The 21,534-nt window shown below is 48.5% G+C and overlaps 1 protein-coding gene across 3 annotated transcripts in view; it reads left to right on the top strand.

Annotated features, from left to right (window-relative positions):
- Positions 1-3,292, top strand: part of MACO1 (macoilin 1) — a 65,203-nt gene extending 61,911 nt beyond the window's left edge. For all 3 annotated transcript variants that reach the window (XM_081586665.1, XM_081586664.1, XM_081586662.1), the window contains one exon: positions 1,363-3,292. In XM_081586665.1, the coding sequence (XP_081442791.1) occupies positions 1,363-1,565 (203 nt within the window). In that variant the 3' untranslated portion in view covers positions 1,566-3,292. The remainder of the gene's footprint in view (positions 1-1,362) is intronic.
- The last annotated feature ends 18,242 nt before the right edge of the window (positions 3,293-21,534 follow it).

Below are 21,534 nucleotides of genomic sequence, written 5' to 3'. Positions count from 1 at the left end.
CCGGAGGGAGCAGTTCCTTTCTGCGGCTCTTTGGCTCTGCCTTCCCAGCTACTTCTCTCTTCTGTCAGGCTCGGAATATTCTAATAGGATCCCAACTTTGTAATTTAAATCAAACCCCTTGTTGCCTTTCTCCTTCTGCTTTCTCGATCATTTGATTCATCCTGGTTCCAAAATGGCTTTCATCTGTACTATATCATTTTTTAAAATCTGCCACCACGCTCTCTTACATTTCAAATACATTACCATTACCGTCTTCTGTAGGACTCAAAGTGAGTGCAACTCAAATGCAACCTCTTACTTTTTTCAGCATTTAAATTTCAAAAGGGCTCCTCCTAAGTGTTCTTCCCCTAGTGAACCAGGGAGCATCAAAGCATGATGGAGATTGCATGGGCTTTGGAACCAAGTAGTCCTAGGTTTAAATCCTGCTCAGCCATTGATAACTGAATGACTTTGGTAGGATATGTACTTTGCAAGGCCTCAGCTTTCCACTGGGCCAGGCAGTAAGGTTTTGGCAAAGACGAAAAAGGGGAGACAGTCTTGGCACTCAAGAGCTCGTGGGCCAGGGGAGAGATGAGGGGCACTAACCATCACCCGTTTCAACACTCATGGGAGACAGAATTGCAGACTCTGGAGCCAGACTGCCTCGTGTTCAGTCCCAGCTCTGTCACTCCACCTATCTGTGCTCCGGTTTCCTCATCTGTAAAATGGATGAAGATAATAATTCCCACCTTAGAGGGTTGTTTTGATAAGTAAATGAATTCGTCTGTGTAAGCACTTAGAACAGTGCCTGGCACATATGCGTTAGCTATAGTGATTATTAGCATTGTTACAAAGAAGAAAGTGACAGAAAGGGAAGTTCAGGGTGTGTTGAAAATCGAGGAGTTGGGGGCTGGGGTAGGGTCTGATTTGGATGGAAGGCGCAGGGACGGCTTTGTGAGGAAGTAGAGAGAGAAACCTCCCGAGTTAACAACACAGAGCACACGAGAAGCGCAGGGGGAGCAGCACCCTCTCAGGCCGCCCCGCTGCTGCTGAGCTCAACACGCGGCTCCATCACACCTGCCTCAACACAGCTGCTTCCACTCACACACCACGGCCCATGGCCACATCTGGCCTGCCAGCTTTTCTTGTACCACCGGTGGGCTGCGAAAAGTTTTTACATTTTACTGTGGTCTTGAAAAAAATGACAAGAACAGTATGTGGCTCACAGTGTTTAAAATATTTACTGGCCCATCACGGGAAAAGTGTCTCCCCTTGCAAACCATCAAAGCTGGAGTTGAACCCACTTGGGATTGATGGGCCCAAAAGGGCACTGTGTTGGGTGAGCCCTTCCTTCTCACTAATGGCGGGTCTTTGATCTTCCAGGACAAATTCTTCAGAAAGACCAGGAAATCAAGGACCTAAAACAGAAGATAGCTGAAGTCATGGCCGTCATGCCCAGCATAACATACAGTGCTGCCACCAGCCCCCTGAGCCCCGTTTCCCCCCACTACTCTTCCAAATTTGTGGAGACCAGCCCCTCTGGACTCGATCCCAATGCGTCTGTTTACCAGCCCCTGAAGAAATGAAGGCCAGCAGTGTGTTTTGTTCAGCCATTTGGTTATCAAAAGGCATCACAAAGGAGCGTCTCTGGCAGTCAAGATAAAAAAAAAAAAAGTTGATATTGTATTTTGTGGGACTGTATATGTTGTCGTTTTTGAAAAGGGGGGGAAGATAACATCCAAGTCTGATTAGAACTGCCCATCAGTTTTTCTTGTAAATTTTTAGAAGACCTCACAGAACTTTGCAGTTTATTTTTCTCGGCCAACACATTAAAACCATTCTTGGATTTCAAGTAGCCAATTTTGCCTTTTATGTATTCTTACAGTTTCCTCTTGAAGAAAAAAAAAAAGCAGAGTTTTTGCTTCTCAACCCTTTATTTTTATTTTGTTCTTAAATCAGCAAGCAAAACCTGCACATTGGCTTCACATGGGATGATAATGAAAAATTTTAGTTTTTAGTGTGGAAAGTTTCAATAACCTAACACAGCTTTGATCCTATAGCTGCATTGAAGATATTACAGAAAACAAAAATTGATGACCCCTCCAAGGACCAAACAAATTCAAGGAGTGTCATTTCAGCCGAGGGGAGAGACTCAGGTGATGAGACCAGCTGTGAGAATGTCACAGGGGTTGTGTCTCAAATGTGTATATCCCCATCGGCATGTTCAGTCCTGGAAAATAGCTAGCAGCAGTCTTGTTCACAGTGCCTTGGGAAAAGACATTCAAGAGGAAACTTGATTTTAAACAATTTCCCCTTTTACCATCATCTATCTTCTCTCTCTATCAAGCTCACTACGGATCCTGCTGTAAAACTGGTGGGAAGCTGGGCTGTTTGTTACCACCACAGCCACACCTTCTGTTCCCTTTCGTGGAAAGCACCGCAGTGTTCGGAACTGGTCTCGAGGCAGGCACCCTGGGAGGGGGAGCTGGGTGGTGGTTGTGTTCGAGAGACTGCAACGCCGGCTAATAAAAGCTGCAGTTCTAGGTTTTGTTTTTGTTTTAATTTCCTTTAACTGTGCTTTCCAGTCTTCGTCATCTTGTGTTTGACGATTTAAAAGAAACTTGACAATTCCTCAGCTCTTGTGCCAAGGAGGGTTTTATTTAAATTTTTTTTAAGAGTTTAAAACTCAAAATTCTGCACAAAGATTTCGGTTTCAAGTGTGTATTATACATTGGTAGAAAAGTGTTTGCACTGGCAACCTTTGGAAGTGTTTTAAGAATCAGGGTGGGGGTGGAGGGGGGGTCTGGGAGAGGGAGGGGCAAAGCAAAACTGTATTTGGAAACTAGGAAAATTCAGAAACCAAACAGATTGGCTTGGCTTCTTTGCCATGGATTCTGGAAGGACATAGTTCTACAATTTCCTGTTAATTGGCATGTACATCTCATTTAAAGCAAATTAAGTAAGACAAGCAAGTCAGCAAAATAGAAGTATTAAAAAGAATCATCCTTTTAATCACAGGTCTTATTTTGGGATTAAAAACTTCTAGCTTTAGCCAGGTGTGCATGTTGCTGCCATTTTGCATTTTTGAATCATCTTGTGTAATTGTCACCATGAAAGTGTTACTTGGAATTGTCATAGATTTTTTTCATCTTTGTGCAAAAACATGGAAAATTGTTACTGACTTTGTGTTGAGGTTTCCCCCATTTTGCTGCCTTTTGGGACACTACTTTGGTTAAATACTTGGTCTTGGCTGCATTTTTATTTTTTTTTCCTGTGGGGTTCAAAAGAATAAACATTTTCTTACAGATAAAAACTAGTTTTCTGCCTTTTTAACTTTTCAGGAGGGCACACAAGGTAGATTGTTCTGAATGGACCTTAGATTTTCACTCTCCTTCTGTCCTCGATTCTGCGCCTTGACAGTGGCACGTGTCCCATGTAGCGGGGCTCAGGTACAGGATTTGGGAGGAATCCATCCCAGCTCTCAGGTGGTTTTCCTTCTAGCCTTACTTAGGATGTATCCATTCTTATCTCCTCACCCTCCCTCTTCCTGCCCTCCTTCTCCCTCCCTGCCTTTTCCTTTCTCTGTGGCATTAGAAACAAAGTTGACTTGTTTTCTGGTACAACCCTCCTTTCCTAAAAAAACAAGTTAGGGGTGGAGTCGGAAGGTAGCTGGTGAGAAATTTTTAAGAGCAAATTCCCTTTCCATTTTCCAGAGTCTTGCTGGGCCACTTTGTGACCAATACCCTATCGGGTTTCCTTTCTGCTGTGCATCCTGAACTGATCTCCAGGGTAACCACGTCTGTAGTGCTGCCTTGTTTCTAGAGGCTTTGCCTGTTTTCATCCTCTGAGAAGCCAGCTGCCTGCCCCTCTGGGCTGCTCTTTTCCTCTCTCGGCCATTGTTACAATTGACCTTGGCTCCAGTTTTGGAAAATTCTGCTCTTGGCACCTCAGCCCTGTCCCTATGGCTGGACAGCCTTCCTGAGTCTCGGCCACTTAGGCTCCTGCAAACATACCACACTTAACACCGCAAGCCGGGTTCCCCAGGGGAGACCCCTCCGCTTGGCTTTTGCCTTCACCCTCCCTGAAGGAATGTGTCTGCCCAGAGCCTCTCATTATCGTGTTCTTTCCCACCAAGGAGATCTCCAGTTGTTGTTTTCGTTATTCTAGGGCCATCATGAAATGGTTCCGTCTTATCATTTATCATTTATCATAGGCCACAGAACAACATTTGCCATTCTGGATGATTATTTACAGAAAAAGTGGCCTGCATGCCTTTTGACTGGCTGGATAACCTCTCTTTACTGATGTCTCCCAACTTGACATCAGGAAACAGCTGTAGTGTGCCCATTCCCTCTCCGATCATCTTTCCAAGACACCCTACAAAATGAGAATGAACAGTTCCTCGTGCCTCCCAGGCTAAAAGGAAGGGGATAGTCCTTTCTCCTGCCATCCCAGTTGCCCAGGTTCACATGGCTGTATCCACGGGGCTGTTGCAAGCCACCTGGAAGGCTGAACATTTCTAACAGCTGCTCTCAGACTGCTTCCTGCAAAATTCACATCATCCCAGAGGAAGACAAAACCAGGAAACTGGAAACCCACCCCAGAGCCAATTCAATGAAGGCCAAAACTAGTCAACTGTGGCCCGCAGCAGCTAGAATTGTTTAGGTTAAAGGCCCTGGAGCCCCATAAACACCTGGTTTTCTGTGACTCAGTGGTGTTTTCGCGCTGAGCTGGCTTCTTCACAGGCCTGCAACATCTCCCTCTCTGAAGGCCCTCGTCTGCTCTGGGCTGGGCAGAGCCCTCTAGATGGGGAGGGCAGTCTGCTCTCAGCTTTGCCACCAGCACAATCTCTCTGGGGGAGGTGCTGTTCCCTCACCTTTAAGAAGATTGACTAAACAGCAGCAGCGGCGTTATTCCTGACCGCCCAGCTGCCCAGAAGGAGACGCTGTGGGAATCAGGAAGAAGAGCGCTTCGTAAACTAGCCAGGGCCTGCGACGAGGTCCGGAGCTGGAGCTGCTGCAGGGAGTGGCCGTGAGGCTGGCCTGGCGGGGAGTCGGCATACTGGGCCGACTGGGCATGCTGGGGACTCTGTCCCCACAGCCTGACTTCCAAGGGAGCTCCTTAGCACATGGTCTGCACCCCGGCCCTGCGGCCCTGCAGCGTCAGCACCCGGCAGCTCTTCTCCAGGCCTCCAGTTAAACCTGCATTTGAACAACATCTCCGGGTGATTCCGTTGCTTATGAATTGTTAAGAAGCCCTGCCTGAGCCGGCTTTCAACCCGAAGCCTCAACACCCGTCACTCTTCTGTTTCATCTTTGAAGATTCAGAATGAGAGCTTAATCGATGAGGGGCAAGCTGGAGAGGAAGGACCCAAAGTGTTACACATTTCGCTTATTTCTTGTGTTGCCTTTCCCCGCTCTTCATTAGAATGCAAACTCTGAGGGCAAGGATTTTTGTCTGTTTACCCCTCTAACCCCAGCACCTAGAACAATGACTACCACGCAGCAGGTGCTCAGTGAATACTTACTGAATAAAGCTAACTATTAGATGAGACATGTAACCTGAAATATGATGTCTTAACTGAATCAGAACATCTCTGTAATAGTATTTACTATTAGAATGATAGTATAAACAACTGTTTCTAGGAGAGGGGAAGATTGGAAGTGGCATATTTACCTTGACTTCTTCCATCTGCCTGTCTCTGGTTTTTGCTGAAACCTTGTTTTCCTTGTCAGATTTTCTCTACAAACTCCTGCTTGAATTTGCCAGGTGCCAAGATTTCCTAAACTGCTGGATGCCCTGCAAACAGTCACTTCTCTGTCAGGAAGGCCTTGCTGCAGGGAACCTGCTGGGGGCCTGGGTGTTTTTCACCTAGATCAAATTTCCCCAAGTGCCGGTTCAGCTGCATCTTGAGTCAATGTGGGGCTTTTTCATTTTGACAGTAATCGAATTATGAAGCATTTCTTCTGGAAGGTATCTGGTTACAGACTGATCCATCTGCCCAAGGGGACCACCCTTGTCTTGGTCTCCTCCTCTCTTGGGCTTAGCTCGTCTCTGCTTTATTCCTACCTCAATGTATCTTTTCACTCCTCTGCCTGAAGTTTAAACCTTCCATCCCCTCAGGAAGGGCTTGCTAGGGTTCTGGAATCATCCTGCCCTTATACCTCTGATCTCTGTCCTAAGAATCCCAGGCTTAGCGTCACACAACATGGTGTGGTCTTTTGAGCCATGTTCAAGAAGCCAGGATGGGTTTACTCTGGGCAGTGGGCCATTCTGCCCCTGTTCCCCAGCTCTGCAGCCTCCAGACACCTGAGAGGGAGGTGGGGCTGAGGAGGTGTGTTGACCCAGCACCAGCACCTTCGGCACAGTCATTGTCTTTTGTTCTCAGAATCTGGGCTGTTTCGACGCAGTACCTGGTACCAGGCCTGAACTTATGTAGAACCGTAGTTCTCAAACTTGAAGTTTCATCAGAAGTGCCTAAATGGCTTGTTAAAACAGATTGCTGTGCCCCACCCCCAAGAGTTTCTATGCAGAAGAACTGAGGTTTAGGGCCTGAAAATTTGTGTTTCTAACAAGTTCCCAGGTGACCCTGGGTCCCGGGACCCGACTTGGAGAACCACTGACTTGAGAGCAGCGAGGGCTGGCCCTGGAACCCAGCCCTGTGACGCCATCCCTCCAGCTGCCACCAGAGGGCACATGCGAGCCTAGCGAGAGGGCTTCTTTCCCCTCCAGAGCCAGCTCCACTGGACAGCAGTTCCGCCCTAAAAATTTCTTTCTTTCTAAATGTATTTTTTGTTATTATGTATCAAGAAGAAGAAATATGGATCTAAAGGTTCTCCAAGTCTGTCTCTGACAAGCTGCAAAGGTCTGAGGGAACTTTTGAAGGTGTTGAACCCCCAGGCTTTCAAGAAATGGAACTCCGTTTCCACAGGAAAAGCCTTCTGGGGGCCCCCAACACGCTGACATAGGGACTCTCTTTCAGAATGTTCTGAATCACTCCCTATTCAGAACCTAAGAGGCGCTTAAGATTGTAAGTGACTTTCATTTTCGTCCTTATGTGTGTGTGTTAAGTTGCTTCAGTCGTGTCTGACTCTTTGCAACCCATGGACCATAGCCCCCCAGCTCCTCTGTCCATGGGATTTCCCAGGCAAGAATACTGGAGTGGGTTGCCATTCTTTTCTCCAGGGGAATCTTCCTGACCCAGGGATCAAACCCTTGTCTCTTATGTCTCCTGCATTGGCCGAGGGGGCGAGGGGGGTTGTCTTTACCATGGTCCTGCCTGGGAAGCCCTTTCTTCTTTGTATCTCACTATATATATATATTCCCAATTTTCCACAATAAATCTAATATTACTTTTATAATAAAATGTTTTTTAAAACACACTTTCAAGGGAATTAAAAGCCAAAACAACAGCTCAACATTTGAGAATTGAGAGATTTCACACTATCCAGATTTTTGTTTGTTTTTTTCGAAAATCTGCAGATCTGGCGTCCCGGGGGGCGGGGGGGTGGTGCTGGCGTTCCTCTCTAGGCACTGCAGAGTCTGGCGGCAGGGGGTTGGGGAGGGAGTGGGAGGCAGGCCTCAGGAGTCCGTCCCTCACTCGTTAGAACCACCAGGGGGAGCTCTTAAAAATGCTCATCCCCAGGGCCCACCCCCGAAGAGCAGGATCTCACCAGGCTGGGAGGAACCTGGGCTTTGTTTTGTTTTAACTCCACAGTGGTTTCTAATGTACAACCAGGGCTGAGAACTAGAGGGTAATGGCTGGGGCCTGGGGCCTCAGACAGGTTTTATGGGCATTTGTGTGTCTGGGTTTGGGCCAGGACCGAAGGGGCTTTTAGCTGGCCAAACAGCTGTCCGGGGCGTCCCAGGTGGCTCAGTGGTAAAGAGTCCGTTTGCCAATGCAAGAGATGAAGGAGACTCGGGTCCAATCCCTGGGTCGGGAAGATGCCCTGGAGGAGGGCATGGCAACCCACTCCAGTATTCTTGCCTGGAGAATCCCATGGACACAGGAGCCTGGTGGGGGCTACAGTCCATGGGGTTGCACAGAGTCGAACACAACTGAAGTGACTTGGCACGGCACCAATATTGTATCAGTCCAGGAGGTAACTGCTCAGAGAACTTCTGATCCACCGCAGCGGCCAGTGGAGCTGAAAAGCCAGAGAATTCTACCTTTCAAGTCACCTGTGCAGCCTCTCTGAAACATCAAAAGTAGCTTTGAGAGCACACGTTTAACAGCTTCCCAGGCCTCTATAAAGCTGGGCCCCTGGGGGGAACTGACAACTTAACGTGCTCATTGTCCTGAGAACATTGTCATTCCAGCAGCTGCACCAGAAGCCAAAAATGTCCTGAGAACCAGAGGAATTCGCCCAGCAGGCGGCACTCGTGGCAGGTGGTGCAGCAGTTACGCTGTGCTGTGCTCAATCTGTTCGCGACCCTCATGAGCTGTAGCAGATACCAGATACCCTGGGCCTTTGTCGGGGAGGCCCTGTCTGTCTGCCCACTGATCAGCCCTGACTCGGAATCAACTGAACCCCTTGGGAAGGCAGAGAGCGATAGGACCCCCACATCCCAGGATGGTTTTCACTGTCAGACAGAGCTTGCACCAAGTCCCCTAAACTCTCTGTGCCTCACTTAGGACATCTGTCAATGGGGATGATGAAAATGGTCCCCAGGTCACACTGTTGCTGTGAGAATTCAGTGAATCAGCACCTCCCAGGCACTGGGCTTATTTGCACTTCACTTCACGTATCAGGTCACTAATCCTCTCGGCTGTTTTAGGAGGAACATACAAGAAGTGGGCTGGAGAGTTTGTTGCCAGGATGATATGAGCTAAAGCATGGAAGCCTCTAAACTCATTTATTTAACTTATTGTAAGTATTTTTTAAAAATTTTTACTTGGCTGCACCAGGTCTGAGTTGCGGCATGTGGGATGTAGTCCCCTGACCAGGAATCCAACCTGTGCCCCCTGCATTGGGAGCACAGAATCTTAACCTCTGGACCACTAGGGAAATCCCTCTAAGCTCTTTTTTTTTTAATTTATTTTTTTACTGAAGTATAATTGCTTTACATAAGCTCATTTAAACAGCTGTGCTCATAAATCGTGTGTGTGTGTGTGTGTGTGTGTATCCACACCTCAGCATTCACCCTCCCTCCCCCGAGGGGATCTTGCCTCCCCAGCTTTGAGAATTTGCAATTTTCTTTGCTGCTGACTCCCACGTTCATAGTCTTTTCATAGTCTTCGGTTTAGGTCTCGCTCCTCAACTCCAGACTTGTATTTCCAGATGCCACTTGGCAACTCCTCTGGGGTGTCTCACGGGCCCTCTGACTCAGTCTTTTTAAACTGAGTACCTAATTTCCTCCCAAACCTGTCTTCCTCCATCCTTCCAGCGGCTCAGGCGGCCCCTGGATCCTCCCCTTCTCTCACGCTGCACATCTCATCCATCTGCAGATCCAGTGAGCTCTACCCCTGGAAATACAACATATTTCCAGAACTTGACCCGTTCTCCCCTCCTCCACGGCTATCATTCTGGTCTGACCGACCATCCTCTCTCACCTGGACATCTGCAGGAACCTCCTCACTGGCCTTCCTACTTTAGCCCTTGCCCCACATGGTCTGGTTCCAACAAAGCAACCAGAGAGATGCTGTTAGATCACAAATCAGGTGATGTCAGACTTCCAGTGAATCTACATACTCCTTGGAGCAAAGAAAAGAGTCCTTATAATGTCCTGCCAGCCTGTACAGAATTCATCTTCCCCGTAGCTCTCTGATCGCTTCTCCTCCCAATCTCCATCAAGCAGTGCCAGGTATTGCTAAGCCTGCCAAGAATGCTCCTGCCTCAGGACCTTTGCACTTGCTGTCTCCCTCATTGTTGATAAGCATTTTATTTTAGAACAGTTTTAGGTGTAAATTAATTTTAGAAAGAAATGATAAGATAGTACAGAAATTCCTGTACTCATCACCCAACTTCCCCATATTATTAGCATCTTATGTTAACTTGGTACCTTTGTTATAATTAATGAACCAATATGGATACACTGTTATTTACTAGACTCCACACTTCATTCAGATTTCCTCACTTTTTCCCTAATGTCCCTTTTCTGTTTGAGGATCCCATCAGGACATCGCATCACATTTAGCCATCATATCTCTTAGGCTCCTCTTGGCTGTGACAGTTCTGTTCCTTCTTTTTCAGATGTCTGGTTCATGCTGACCCGCTAAAACCGAACAGTCTCTATCCCTCTTCGCGGCTTTCTTCTTCTCAGTATTAATTACTATCTATCACATTTAAAAGTTTTTATTTATCTGTTTGTCTGTCTCCCCTGATGGAAAATGTCGGTTCCATTAAGCCAGGGATTTTTGTCTGTTTGGCTCACTGCTGTATCCCTGGCACTCAGTAGCATGCCTGGCACATAGTAAAAGATGCTCCGTAAATGTCTGCTGGATGAGAGAAGGAGCCCTGGAATCCGACTGTAAGCCACTGGGTCCCCTTGCTATCCATATTCTGCACTCCCTTGCCGCCAGGAAACAAGAGAAAAATCTCTCTGAGCGCTTCCCTCCTATGGGCCCTGGGTCCACCTACACTCATGTATTCCAACCCCAAGGGGCTGGTTGTTGTCTTGTCCTCACAGGTGAGGAAACTGAGGCTCAGAAAGGCAGCGTCACACAGGCGGGGAATGAAGCCTCTGGCCTCCTTTAGTCTGTTGGGTTGGCCAAAAGTTTCATCTGGTTAATGAATAAGGTGTTCAATAAAGTTCTTGGTGAAAATGAAAAAAAATGTGCCTTCTGGTTTTACTGGAAACCGAACGAAATTTTTGGCCTGCCCAAGACCAGTCTGCCTGAGACACATGTCTCCTGCAGCCTGGGATTCCTCTAGCAGTTAGAGGGAGGGCTCTCTTCTCCGTGATGGCTTATCGTGGGATACTGAATATAGTTCCCTGTGCTGTACAGGAGGACTTTGCTGTTTATCCGTTCTATATATAATGGATAAGAAGATTGCATCTGCTAATCCCAAACCCCGGATCTATCCCTCCCCTCCCCCCTCCCCCTTGACAACCGCAAGTCTGTTCTCTATGCCTGTGAGCCTTTTTCTGTTTTGTAGATAAGTTCATTTGTGTCATATTTTAGATTCTACACGTAAGTTATACGATATTTGTCTTTCTCGTCCTTACTGCTCTTAGCGTGATAATCTGCAGGTCTACCCATGTTGCTGCAAATGGCATTATTTCATTCTTTTTACGGCTGAGTAGTAGTCCATTGTATGTATGTTCACATCGTCTTTATCCATTCGTCTACCCATGGACATTTAGGTGGCTTCCATGCCTTGGCTATTGTCAATAGTGCTGCTATGAACCTAGGGCTGCATGAATCATTTCAAATGACAGTATTCTTGGGATATATGCCCAGGAGTGGGATTGCTGGATCATAGACAACTCTATTTTTAGTTTTTTGAGGAACCTCCATGATGTTCTCCATAGGGGCTGGACCACCTTACATTTCCACCAACAGTGTGCGAGGCTTTGAGGGAGGGGCTTTGTGGCTGGGGTTTGCAGAGAGAGAGAGACAGGAATTCAGCCCAGTCAGGACATCACACAGAATCAAACAAGGTCTAGTGGGCAAGTGCTTTCATGGGCCCTGCCCAGGTCAGGACCAGGGCTCTATGTGGGTGAGCAGACAGGCCCTGTCCAAGCCCACACAGTCAACCAGACCAAGGGTGGGCAAGGAGGCTGGCCTCCTTGATTTGGGGCGGCATGGTGGCCAGCAGCTCCTCCAGTGAGGTGAGGGTTTGTCTGTGCCCTCTCAGCTTCAGGCGACAGCAGCAAGTGTGGCCACTTTAGGGCACTTCACCTTTTTCCACCCCAACCCTGCCTTTTTCTTTAGCAGGTTCAGTTCTCTCACCATCCTAACTTGGACTTGGCTGGAATTGATGACACTCTCTTTTGGGGGTGGAGTCGGACACTCTGATTGGCTCAGGAATGTAACCCCATGAGGACCAATGAGATGCGAGGAGACCTCACTTGCCTTCCTCAAGAGGGCTTCCCTCCTCTCCCACACAAACTGCCAGGCAGTATGAGGATGTGGCCTTCAAGGTGGCCTGTCGTGGGTTGTCCATGAGGTGCTGGGTAAAGAGCCTCATTCACAGGCTAATTTGGGTGAAGAAGGGAGAACAGGCAGACCATAGGGCCCACCATGCCCTAGGGATCCCCTTAGATACCAGGCAACTGGCAATAATAAACTTTTCCTGAATAAATGAACGGATGGATGGATGATGCCTGCCCTCAGCTCCCTATCCCCACACGAACTGCTGAACTGGACTTTTTTTTCTCTCTCCTTCAGTTGTTCTCCCATCCCAAATGTCTCTAGTCTCAGCTCCCTAATCTGTATAGTGAGTGTAATAATAGTATCTACTTCCTAGAGTTATTGTGGGAACTAAATGAGTTTAATACATACGGCACACAGTAGATACATGTGGGTGTGCTCCGTCACTCTGTCCTGTCTGACCCTTTGTGGCCCCATGCACTGCAGCCCACTAGACTCCTCTGTCCATGGGATTTTCCAGGCAAGAATACTGGAGTGGGTTGCCATTTCCTACTCCAAGGGATCTTCCCAACCCAGGGATTGAACCTGTGTTTCTTACATCTCTTGTCTTGGCAGGCAGATTCTTTGTCACTAGCGCCACCTGGGAAGCGCTAGTAGGTACATTACAACTGTCAGTTATTTTTGTTAAGATTAGCATTATCATTTCCCTCTAGGAGTCTCAGTTTTCTCATCTGTGAAATGGGAATTCATCTGTTCCTTCAGCAAACTACTGATCATCATCCATGTGCCAGGCATTGTTGTTAAGATCTGGGGCAGTTACAGAGATGAATGGGCCAAAGTCTATGTCTGAAGGAATTAACCTTCTGGTGTGGCAGGCAGTCAGAGTTAAAACCCAGTGGGGGAAATGTCAGGGCATTTCGAAAGTCTGCTGTACAGATGTGGGGTGACCTGGGGTAATAAGAAGCTGCCTCCAAAACTGGACTAATTGAGGTGAGAGATGGGACTGAATCCGTATCCCCTGCTCTTTCCAGGATGTTGAGTTGGCTTGAAAACATTTGGGATAGGCTCCAGTCATGAACGAGACAGAAAATGAGGTTAGACTACCAGAGAACCCAAAGTTTAGACCTGGAAGATAAATATAATTAACAGTCAGGGAAGAGCTAGCCAACTTATATCGCAAGCATCTTTCTTCTAAAATACTATCTCAGTTTTTTAAAATTATGTGAAATAATGTATAAATCTAATTCTTTAGACTTTTGTCTGTTTTGAAAAATGAGTGAAATCTTTTATTTTAGGGGTTTCATATCTGATAGGAACAGCCCCATTATACCGCCACCTGGTGGCAGCATACTAAAGTCACGGGTTTGTTTTATTTTGTTTGAGATGAACAAGACTACAAGCTCAATTTTGGGGAGGGGTGATGGTGGTTTAGTCGCTAAGTCGTGTCCGACTCTTGCAACCCCATGGACTGTAGCCTGCCAGGCGCCTCTGTCCATGGGATTCTCCAGGCAAGAATACTGGAGTGGATTGCCATTTCAGGGGTATGACCAGAGATATCAAAGCCATTCCCCCCAACTCTCCTTCTCCCCACCCCTTTACTAAAACCCAGCTTCTATAGTTGATGTTCCCAAGTTCCCAGCTTTTTGGCTGAGCCACATCTACTCCAGTTTCCCAGCAGACAAGCCAACCAGCTCCTCCTCCCTATCTCTCGCAGGCACTTAAGAAGGGGAGAAGTTTCAGAACGGGGCTTCCCCCAAACTTGGCAACCCCCAGAGCCCTGTACTGAAGCACAGGAAACCCATCTTCTGGCCCAATAGTGATGCTGCCTGGATCTTGTCATGTGGCCCTGTATAAGTCACTTACTCATTTGAACCTCATATTCCCCATCCATAAAAGGGAACTCCCCAATTTGGTTCAGCCCCAGCAACATGGCTGCTGGGGTTGCAAAAGTGGGGGCAGAGTGGAGGCGTCCTCTCCCTTCCCCTGCCTTCTTGGGGAACCCCAGGACCCTGCTCAGAGGAGGGAGGAAGCCCTGCTTCCCCTGGGGAAGTTGGTCCCAGGGGACTCTGTGATCTTCCCCACGCTCACTGTGGGCAGGCAGCCAGCACTAAGAGCTGTATTAAATATTACCAACTCCCCCTTGGGAAGCGAATTCAAAATGAGGTCACCATGGTAACCCAAATGGTTACAATGTGACCAAATTTTTAAAGTGTTCAACATGTTCCGGGCAAATCACCTCTCAGTGGAAGAGAAAAGATTGAGGTGTCAGTGGCACACCCTGGTGGCCTGGGGAACCCAGGAGCTCTCCTTCACCAAGAGAGGGTGAGCAGGGGGCAGGGCAGAGCAGAGGAGAGGCCCGAGTGGGCAATGACATCCGGGTCCCGCAGGAGGCCTGGCCCCGAGCCAGATGCCCTGGATTTAGTCCCGGCTCTAACACCATCTTGTCTGTGGCTCCTGGTCGGTGCCTTGCCCGCCCTGGGCCTCCAGTCACCCTTCACTCAGCAGTATCTCTTCCAAGAGCAACTAGATGGGACTTCCTTGGTGGTCCAGTGGTGGAGAGTCCACTTGCCAATGCAGGGGACACAGGTTCGACCCCTGGTCCAGGAAGATCCCACATGCTGCGGGACGACTAAGCCCGAGCGTCACAACTGAGACCTGTGTACTCTAGAGCCCATGTTCCACAGCATGAGAAGGCACTGCAGGGAGAAGCCCGCACGCTGCAACTAGAGAGGAACCCCCATTTGCTGCAAGTAGCCCCCACTTTAAGCAAATGGGCAGCAACAAAGACCAAAAATAATAAATAAATAAATATAATTTAAAATCCAGCTTAAAAAAAAAAAAAGATCAAACAGATAGATGAGCCTGTGGGTTGTTAACCTCAAGTTTGGGGTGGAGGGTGGTGGGGAAGGCCAGGGAGTTTTTGGCTGATCAGGCCTCCAAGGCAGAGAGAACACCTGGATTCAGATTCCCCCTCCACTGCCAGTAGCTATGGTGACCTTGGGCCTGGGTCTTCACCCCTCTGAGCTTTGGCTTCCCTACCTATAAGAGAGGGGGCTGCCAGTAGTCCCTTCCCTTCGGGGTGGTTGTGAAGTTTAAACAAGATAACCCATGGCAAGTGCTTAGCATGGCACCTGCACATGATAGGTCTGACATCCTGCTGTGCTGTGCCCTGTGGACCGACCCTGAGTTGAGCAAGTTACATGTGATCTTGCAGTGGATCTTCACTATGTTCCTCCCATGAGATGGTTGCTATCGTTAAGCCCATTTTGCAGATCTGGAAACTGAGGTTAGCAAGGTGAAACAACTCACTGAGGCACACAGAGCACCCATGGAGTGGGGCCTGGATTGTGAGCCAGGTCTGTCAGTCTTTGCGTCTAACCACTCCCTCCCTATACAGCCTGAGGATGGTGAAATGAAACATGGATTGAGTACCCAAGCTTATTAGTGTGTGGCACATGGTTAGTACTCATTAGATAGTGGGCAGTCATGGGCACATCCAGGTTTCATGTCATAGCCACTGTACTGCCCCTGACCGCTGTCTTCTGGAGCTTGGGTACCAGGTCTGGTGGGTTTAGAACGAACACGGCTCAGGCAGGGATGGGCGAATGAGCAGGCCCCTCTTTAGGTCACTGCACCACAGTGGCCCTACCTGTCCCCGGGGCCCTGGCTGTCCTCATGCTGTGGGGACACAGACAGCCAGGAGCTGCCTCTGACCTCACCCTGCCCTGGTTACTCTCTGGCCTTCACAGCCCCCACCTACCCCTTCCTGCTGGGTCAGCCTCTCACCCCACCCTCCCCTCCCAGCCACCCCCAGGCAAAGCCCGGCTTTCCCAGGACAGAATGGGGTCAGACCTGCTGGGTGATAGATAGATTTAATAACCAGCTATTCCTACCTCCAGCCCATTTGCCCTCCACTGTCCCAGGCCCACAACAGGGGCCTGAGTCAGCCTCATCCGTCAGGGAGAGAAGTCAGAGAGGTGGAGATCACCCTTCCAGCCTGCTCAGGGCTCTTCAGGAGTCCAGAGCAGCTCAAAGCTGAAAACCCGGGATTTGGATCCCCCAGTTTTAGCCCTTCTTCCTATTGGTGGGATGACTTGGAGCAAATCATTGCTATTCTCAGACCCTTACTTTCTCCATCTACAAAATGCAGTGGATAATCCCCGGGGTTGCCGTGGGGCTGAGCCAGTAGCAGATGTATTCTTGCTTTGTGAATCTCCATGCACACATAAAATGTGATTCTGGTTATTGATATCTTTGGCTGCTCTCTGGGTTGGGTCTCCCTGGAAGTAGTCCCTGAGTCAAGGATGAGAGAAGTCCCTTGGAATTTCTTGGGCAGTGATGCCCTGGTGGGGAAGCGGGGAAGGGAGGTGGGGAAGGGAGAATCCAGTTCAGGTTATGCTAGTTGGCAGGCTACAGGGGAACCGGCTATAGGGGATTAGCCCTTCTAGAGACTTCTGCAAGATAGGGCAGCATGGGCCTCAGATTTGTCCTAATCAAGAGGTGAGCAGCTGGGTTATTATACACCAGCTCTCATCCACCTTTGGTTGAGGATTGCTCCCTAAGACACTTCATTGCTTCCAAGCACTTCTAGACCAGCCTGTGAGGGGGCCAAGCAGGCCCTCTGGGCAGAGAGAGTCCTGGGAGAGTTGCAGGTACTTACGTAGGAGGCTGTCGTATGCCTAGGAATGGTGATGCTGACGAGATGTACACAGGGCTCCACATGAACCACCTCATTTATTTACCCCTCAACCCTATAAGAGAGATTCTATTTATTAGCCCCATTTTGCAGGTGAGGAATATGAGGCTCAGAGAGGTAACTTTCAGTTGCCCAAGACCACACAGCTCAGAAGTAAAGAAGTAAGGATTAGAATGGGCTGCAAGGTCTTTGGTCTTTCCACTGCCTCTCAAATTGGCAGGACTCTTTTGTATGTGGGTTGCAGTCAGCAGTGTGCTGCTAAATGTTTAAACACGGGAGAAAAAAAGCCCTGGCTTATAGTGTTTACTGGTTGCCATGGTATAAATACACCCACCATGCCCAATTTCAAGCTACCAAAGTGATGTCTGTCACTGAATACAGAGTTGGGAAAAGATGCTAACAATTGGCTCTTAAAAGCTGGTATGAACTAGCTCCAGCACATCACTGTTGGAATATTTTTGGTCTCGTCTCCAACCAGCATAGCTCTCAGTACTGAGCAAACTGAATTTCTCTCAAGGGTACAAACACATCACACTTGTTCTAGCTCCCACCTCTCTGTTCCTACTCTTCCTTCCCTCTGGAATGCCTTGTTCTTTCTCTCCATGTTTCAAAATCTTATTGCTCTTTTAAGAGCCTGCTCTGGTCCCACCTCCTCTAGTTTGTATTAGTCAGGATAAGTACCATTAGCTGCTGTAACAAACAGCCCCATAATCTTAGTGTGTAAAATCACCAATTTTACACAATCTGAATATATTGTCCCTTTGTCCTGTAGGCCAGGAGAGGTTCTTCTCAGCCTGGAACCCAGATTACTTCCATTTTAAAATGCTACCACCATCAACACTTTGTGTCCAAATTCGCCACAGAACAGGGAGAGAGCAGAAAGGATCCCACAAGAGTTTTATGGCCAGCCGTGGAACTGGTGCTCGTCACTTCTACACATTTTGTTGGCCAGAACTCTCCCTCTGGACTGCAAGGGCCCAAGAAGCATGGCTTAACTGGAAATGTGATTTTCTTACAAGGAGAAAAGGAAACCACAAAAACAAAATCCAGCCAGCTTCTGCTTCTACTTCCCCAACTTCCACAGTCCAACCAACTGCTTTCTTTTCTAGATTCTCCCAGAACATACTGTCCAGAAATTGTTTTCTTTGGTCTTTGACTCAGACTGGCAGGCATGGTTACTGGGTTGGTCTTCTCTGACTCCATAGACTCACAGAGGCCGAGCTGTGGAAGGTCCCTAGAAGCAGGTTTCCCAATGCTTGCTTCAGGTATGAATCACCTATAGATTTATGGTTCCCAGGCTTGATATTATAGGTCTGGGGAAGAGCCTAGCAATCAGTATTTTTAACCAGACCGTTAGGTAGTCCAGAGGTGCAACTAACATTGATACCACTGTCCAAAGGCCCCATTTCATGGATGTGGACACTGAGGCCCAGAACGTGGGGGTGGGAATTTGCCCTAAGCCTTGGAATAAGTTAGAGCTGGATCTGCAACTCAGATCCAGAGCTCCTGACTTTTAATCCTGGGCTGTCTACACACCATGCTGTTACTCATCAAGAAAGCATGACCATAAACTCCAGCATAAGACACTGGTTGATGCTGAATCTGTCATGGGTTATCAAGATGACCTTCGAGTTGAACGTGAACTCTAGAGGTAAGCAGACCTCGGTTCAAATTCTACCTCTTCCACCTGCTTGTTTGAGGATCTTGGACAAGTCTTTCTACCTTTCTGAGCTTTGGTCTCCTCACCTGGAAAATGGGGATGATAAAAGTATCCATCCCCTAGGTTAGGGGGAGAAAATGTATCAAAAATGCTCAGCTCAGCATCTGATAAATTCTCAATAAATACTTGTTGTTGGCTCTGGTTATCTGCCGAGGTGAGTGGTTGTTCTCAAGGAGCATGAGGGGCATCTATAAACAACCTCCAGGCTGAGGCTAATCCAGAAGAGAGCCTCCACCAGCTTAAGTTTCCGTCACTGTGTGGCTCTTTCATGAAAATCAGCTCCCAAAGTGCACCTGCAGAGCCCTCGGGAACTCAAGCAGCACAACTTGATCTTGGTTTTTATCCAACTGGGTGCACAACTATTTGCTTCAAAAACATACCCAAGTTGTGTGTGCGCCTGTGCGAGCCTGGGCTTTGATTCTGTGCCCTGAGGCTACGTGGTCTCAGGCCACGGGAGGGCCGTGTCAGTCAGGGCAGTAACAAACACCCCGCAGCTTAGAACTACGGAGCCTGCTTTCGGTCATTCTGTGTGTGCATCATGGCTCGGCTGGGACTCTCCTCCTGGTAGGCACTGAGGCACGTGGCTAAAGGAGCAGCTGCCAACCCAACTGCTGCTGTTCCCTGTGCCCAGAGAGCAGAGGACTCTGCAAAGTTTTATTCAGGCAATACAATAAAGTGCTCCTCGCTGAGGCAAACCCATCAACCTATATCTTTCCCCATTTGCATAAAGAGAATAACAGTACTTAGATAATTGGTGAGAGGGGCTACCTGACATGATACTGCGGAATTGTTGGCATAGGATGGAGACAGAACTCCGTAAATGATGGGTTATAATGGCCAAATAGTGGAAACAGCCCACCTGTCCATCAACAGATGAATGGATAAGCAAACATTTGCAATGGGATGCTATTCAGTCATAAAAAGGAATGAAGTCTTAATACAGGTTACAACACAGATGAACCTTAAAAACACTTAGGCTAAAAAAAAAATCCACTTAAGCTAGGAACTTCCCTGGCGGTCTGGGGAATACTCCATACTCCCACTGCAAGGGGCACAGGTTCAATCCCTGGTCAGGAACTAAGATCCCACATGCTGTGTGGCATGCCCCCCCCCAAAAAAAAACCCTGACAACAAACAAAAAACACTTAGGCCAAGTGAAAAAGACAGTCATGAAAGGTCTTATAGTATATGATTCTATTGATATGAAGTGTCCAGAATAGGCAGATTCATAGAGACTGAAAGTAGCCTAGTGGTTGCCAGGGGCTGGGGGTAGGAAGGAATTAGGAGCAACTGCCAATGGGTGCAAGGTTTCACTTTGGGCTGTTGGGAATGTTCTAGAATTAGACAGTGGGGGTGGTCGCACAACAATGTGACTATACTGCAACCCACTTGAAAATGAAGTTTATGCCATGTGAATTATACATAAAGAATGAAATATAAAATGAAATAATATAAAACATGAACGATATAAATAATATTAGATAATGTAAAATATTAATAGTATAAAACATGAAAATAAGTACTAATAATAATTAATAAGTGAAGGATAAGAAATACTCCCCTCCCTCTACAGAGTTGCGTTGTTCACCCCCACGCCGAACTGTGAGCCCCACCCTTGTAATCCTTATCTTTATGCTGTCATGTCTGTGGACTGGCCAGTCTCCCCTAGCCCAGGAATCCTTCACAGCGGTGGTGGAGCCTGGCTATTTTTGTTCCTCTCGGCAGTGGCCCCTGCTCCAGGAAGGTAGGATCAGGTGTAGAAACTGTTTGCTCACTCACAAAGCTGTGCTCATTCCCTGTGTGTGCACATGTGTGCACATAGCTTGTGCACGCATGTGTGCGCGTGTGTGTGCATGTGTGTGTGTGCACATGTGCACACACAGCTTGGTCCTTAGAGCTGTTCGTACACCAGCTCCTGTGGCAGGGGCTGCTTCCCGCGCCCTTCTCCTGCTGCCACCAGCATCCTGGAGGGGTGCCTGCCTGGGAGGGAAGAGCTGTTAGTCAGCCTTCCAGCCCCTTCTATTTGGTCATAAGGAAGCTGGTCCATGAAAGGAAGCCTTGCCCAGTGTCACAGGGTGACGTGGCAGCAAAGCTGGACCAAGCCTCCAGGCACCCCACAGCCAGCCCAGTGTCCCCCGACCCTGACCCCTGGCGATGGTGGCGGGTCAGAGGGCGGGCCGTGGGGCCGGGCAAGTGCTGAGAGATCCTGGGCTTCTCGGAGCCCCTCCCACCGGACAAGTGACCAGCCTGTTGTACAAGGATATGGAGGGGCCAGCGGGCTGGTGGGATCAGGGAAGGCTGAAGTCAGGCGGAGAAGGTCCTGGTCGCTCAGTACTTCCTGTTTTTATTATTACTCTAGTCATAAGAGACAGTTGCCGCCACAAAACCACAGCACCAAACCCACTGGCTTCCCTCCGCCTGTGCCCTCCCATCCCAGCGACCTCTCTCTGGGACTGCGTCTCCCTTCAGGCCCACAGAAGTGGGCCGCCATGGCAGGGATGAGACTGGACCCTGAGACAAACCAGCCCACAGGGATCCATTGCTGCAGTTGGGCCCACAGGTTCACTGAGGTTGGACCCATCCTCTCTTCCAAGGGCTCTGTACTCATGCATTTATTGAGCACCTACTGTGTGCCAGCTCCCATACCACATGCTGAGGTTAAAGGGCATCAACACTAGCTTGTCCAAGACTCACTTGAGACAGTAGTAGCCTGGCTGAGACTAGGGGTGCAGCTCACTGTCCAGCCTGTCCCCAGAGCCAGGGACCTCAGCTCCCCTGACCCCAACTAGGAGAGGTCACTCTTGCCATCTTATGTTCAGGACCCCTGGGAACAGTTTATCACAAGGAGAGGACACATGCATGAGATGGGGTGTGTGGGCACACGAAATATGGACTCACGGAGGGAGAAAGTGATTCCATTTCTGAGGAGGAACGAGAGTCTCGGGTGGCTGCTGTCCGTCTTTAACACTTTTCTGACCTCCACTAACCTCCCTTTGAACCCAGAGTGCGTGCATGCTCAATCGTGTCCGACTCTTTGCGACCCCATGGACTGTAGCCCACCAGGCTCCTCTGTCCATGGGATTTTCCAAGCAAGAATACTGG

This window comes from Giraffa tippelskirchi, chromosome 3 (genome assembly GCF_054371585.1).
Source record: "Giraffa tippelskirchi isolate mGirTip1 chromosome 3, T2T-mGirTip1v1.2.pri, whole genome shotgun sequence".
NCBI classification, from domain to species: domain Eukaryota; kingdom Metazoa; phylum Chordata; class Mammalia; order Artiodactyla; family Giraffidae; genus Giraffa; species Giraffa tippelskirchi.
Note: the sequence above shows the minus strand (reverse complement) of the source record. Positions and strands in the feature narration are given on the sequence as shown.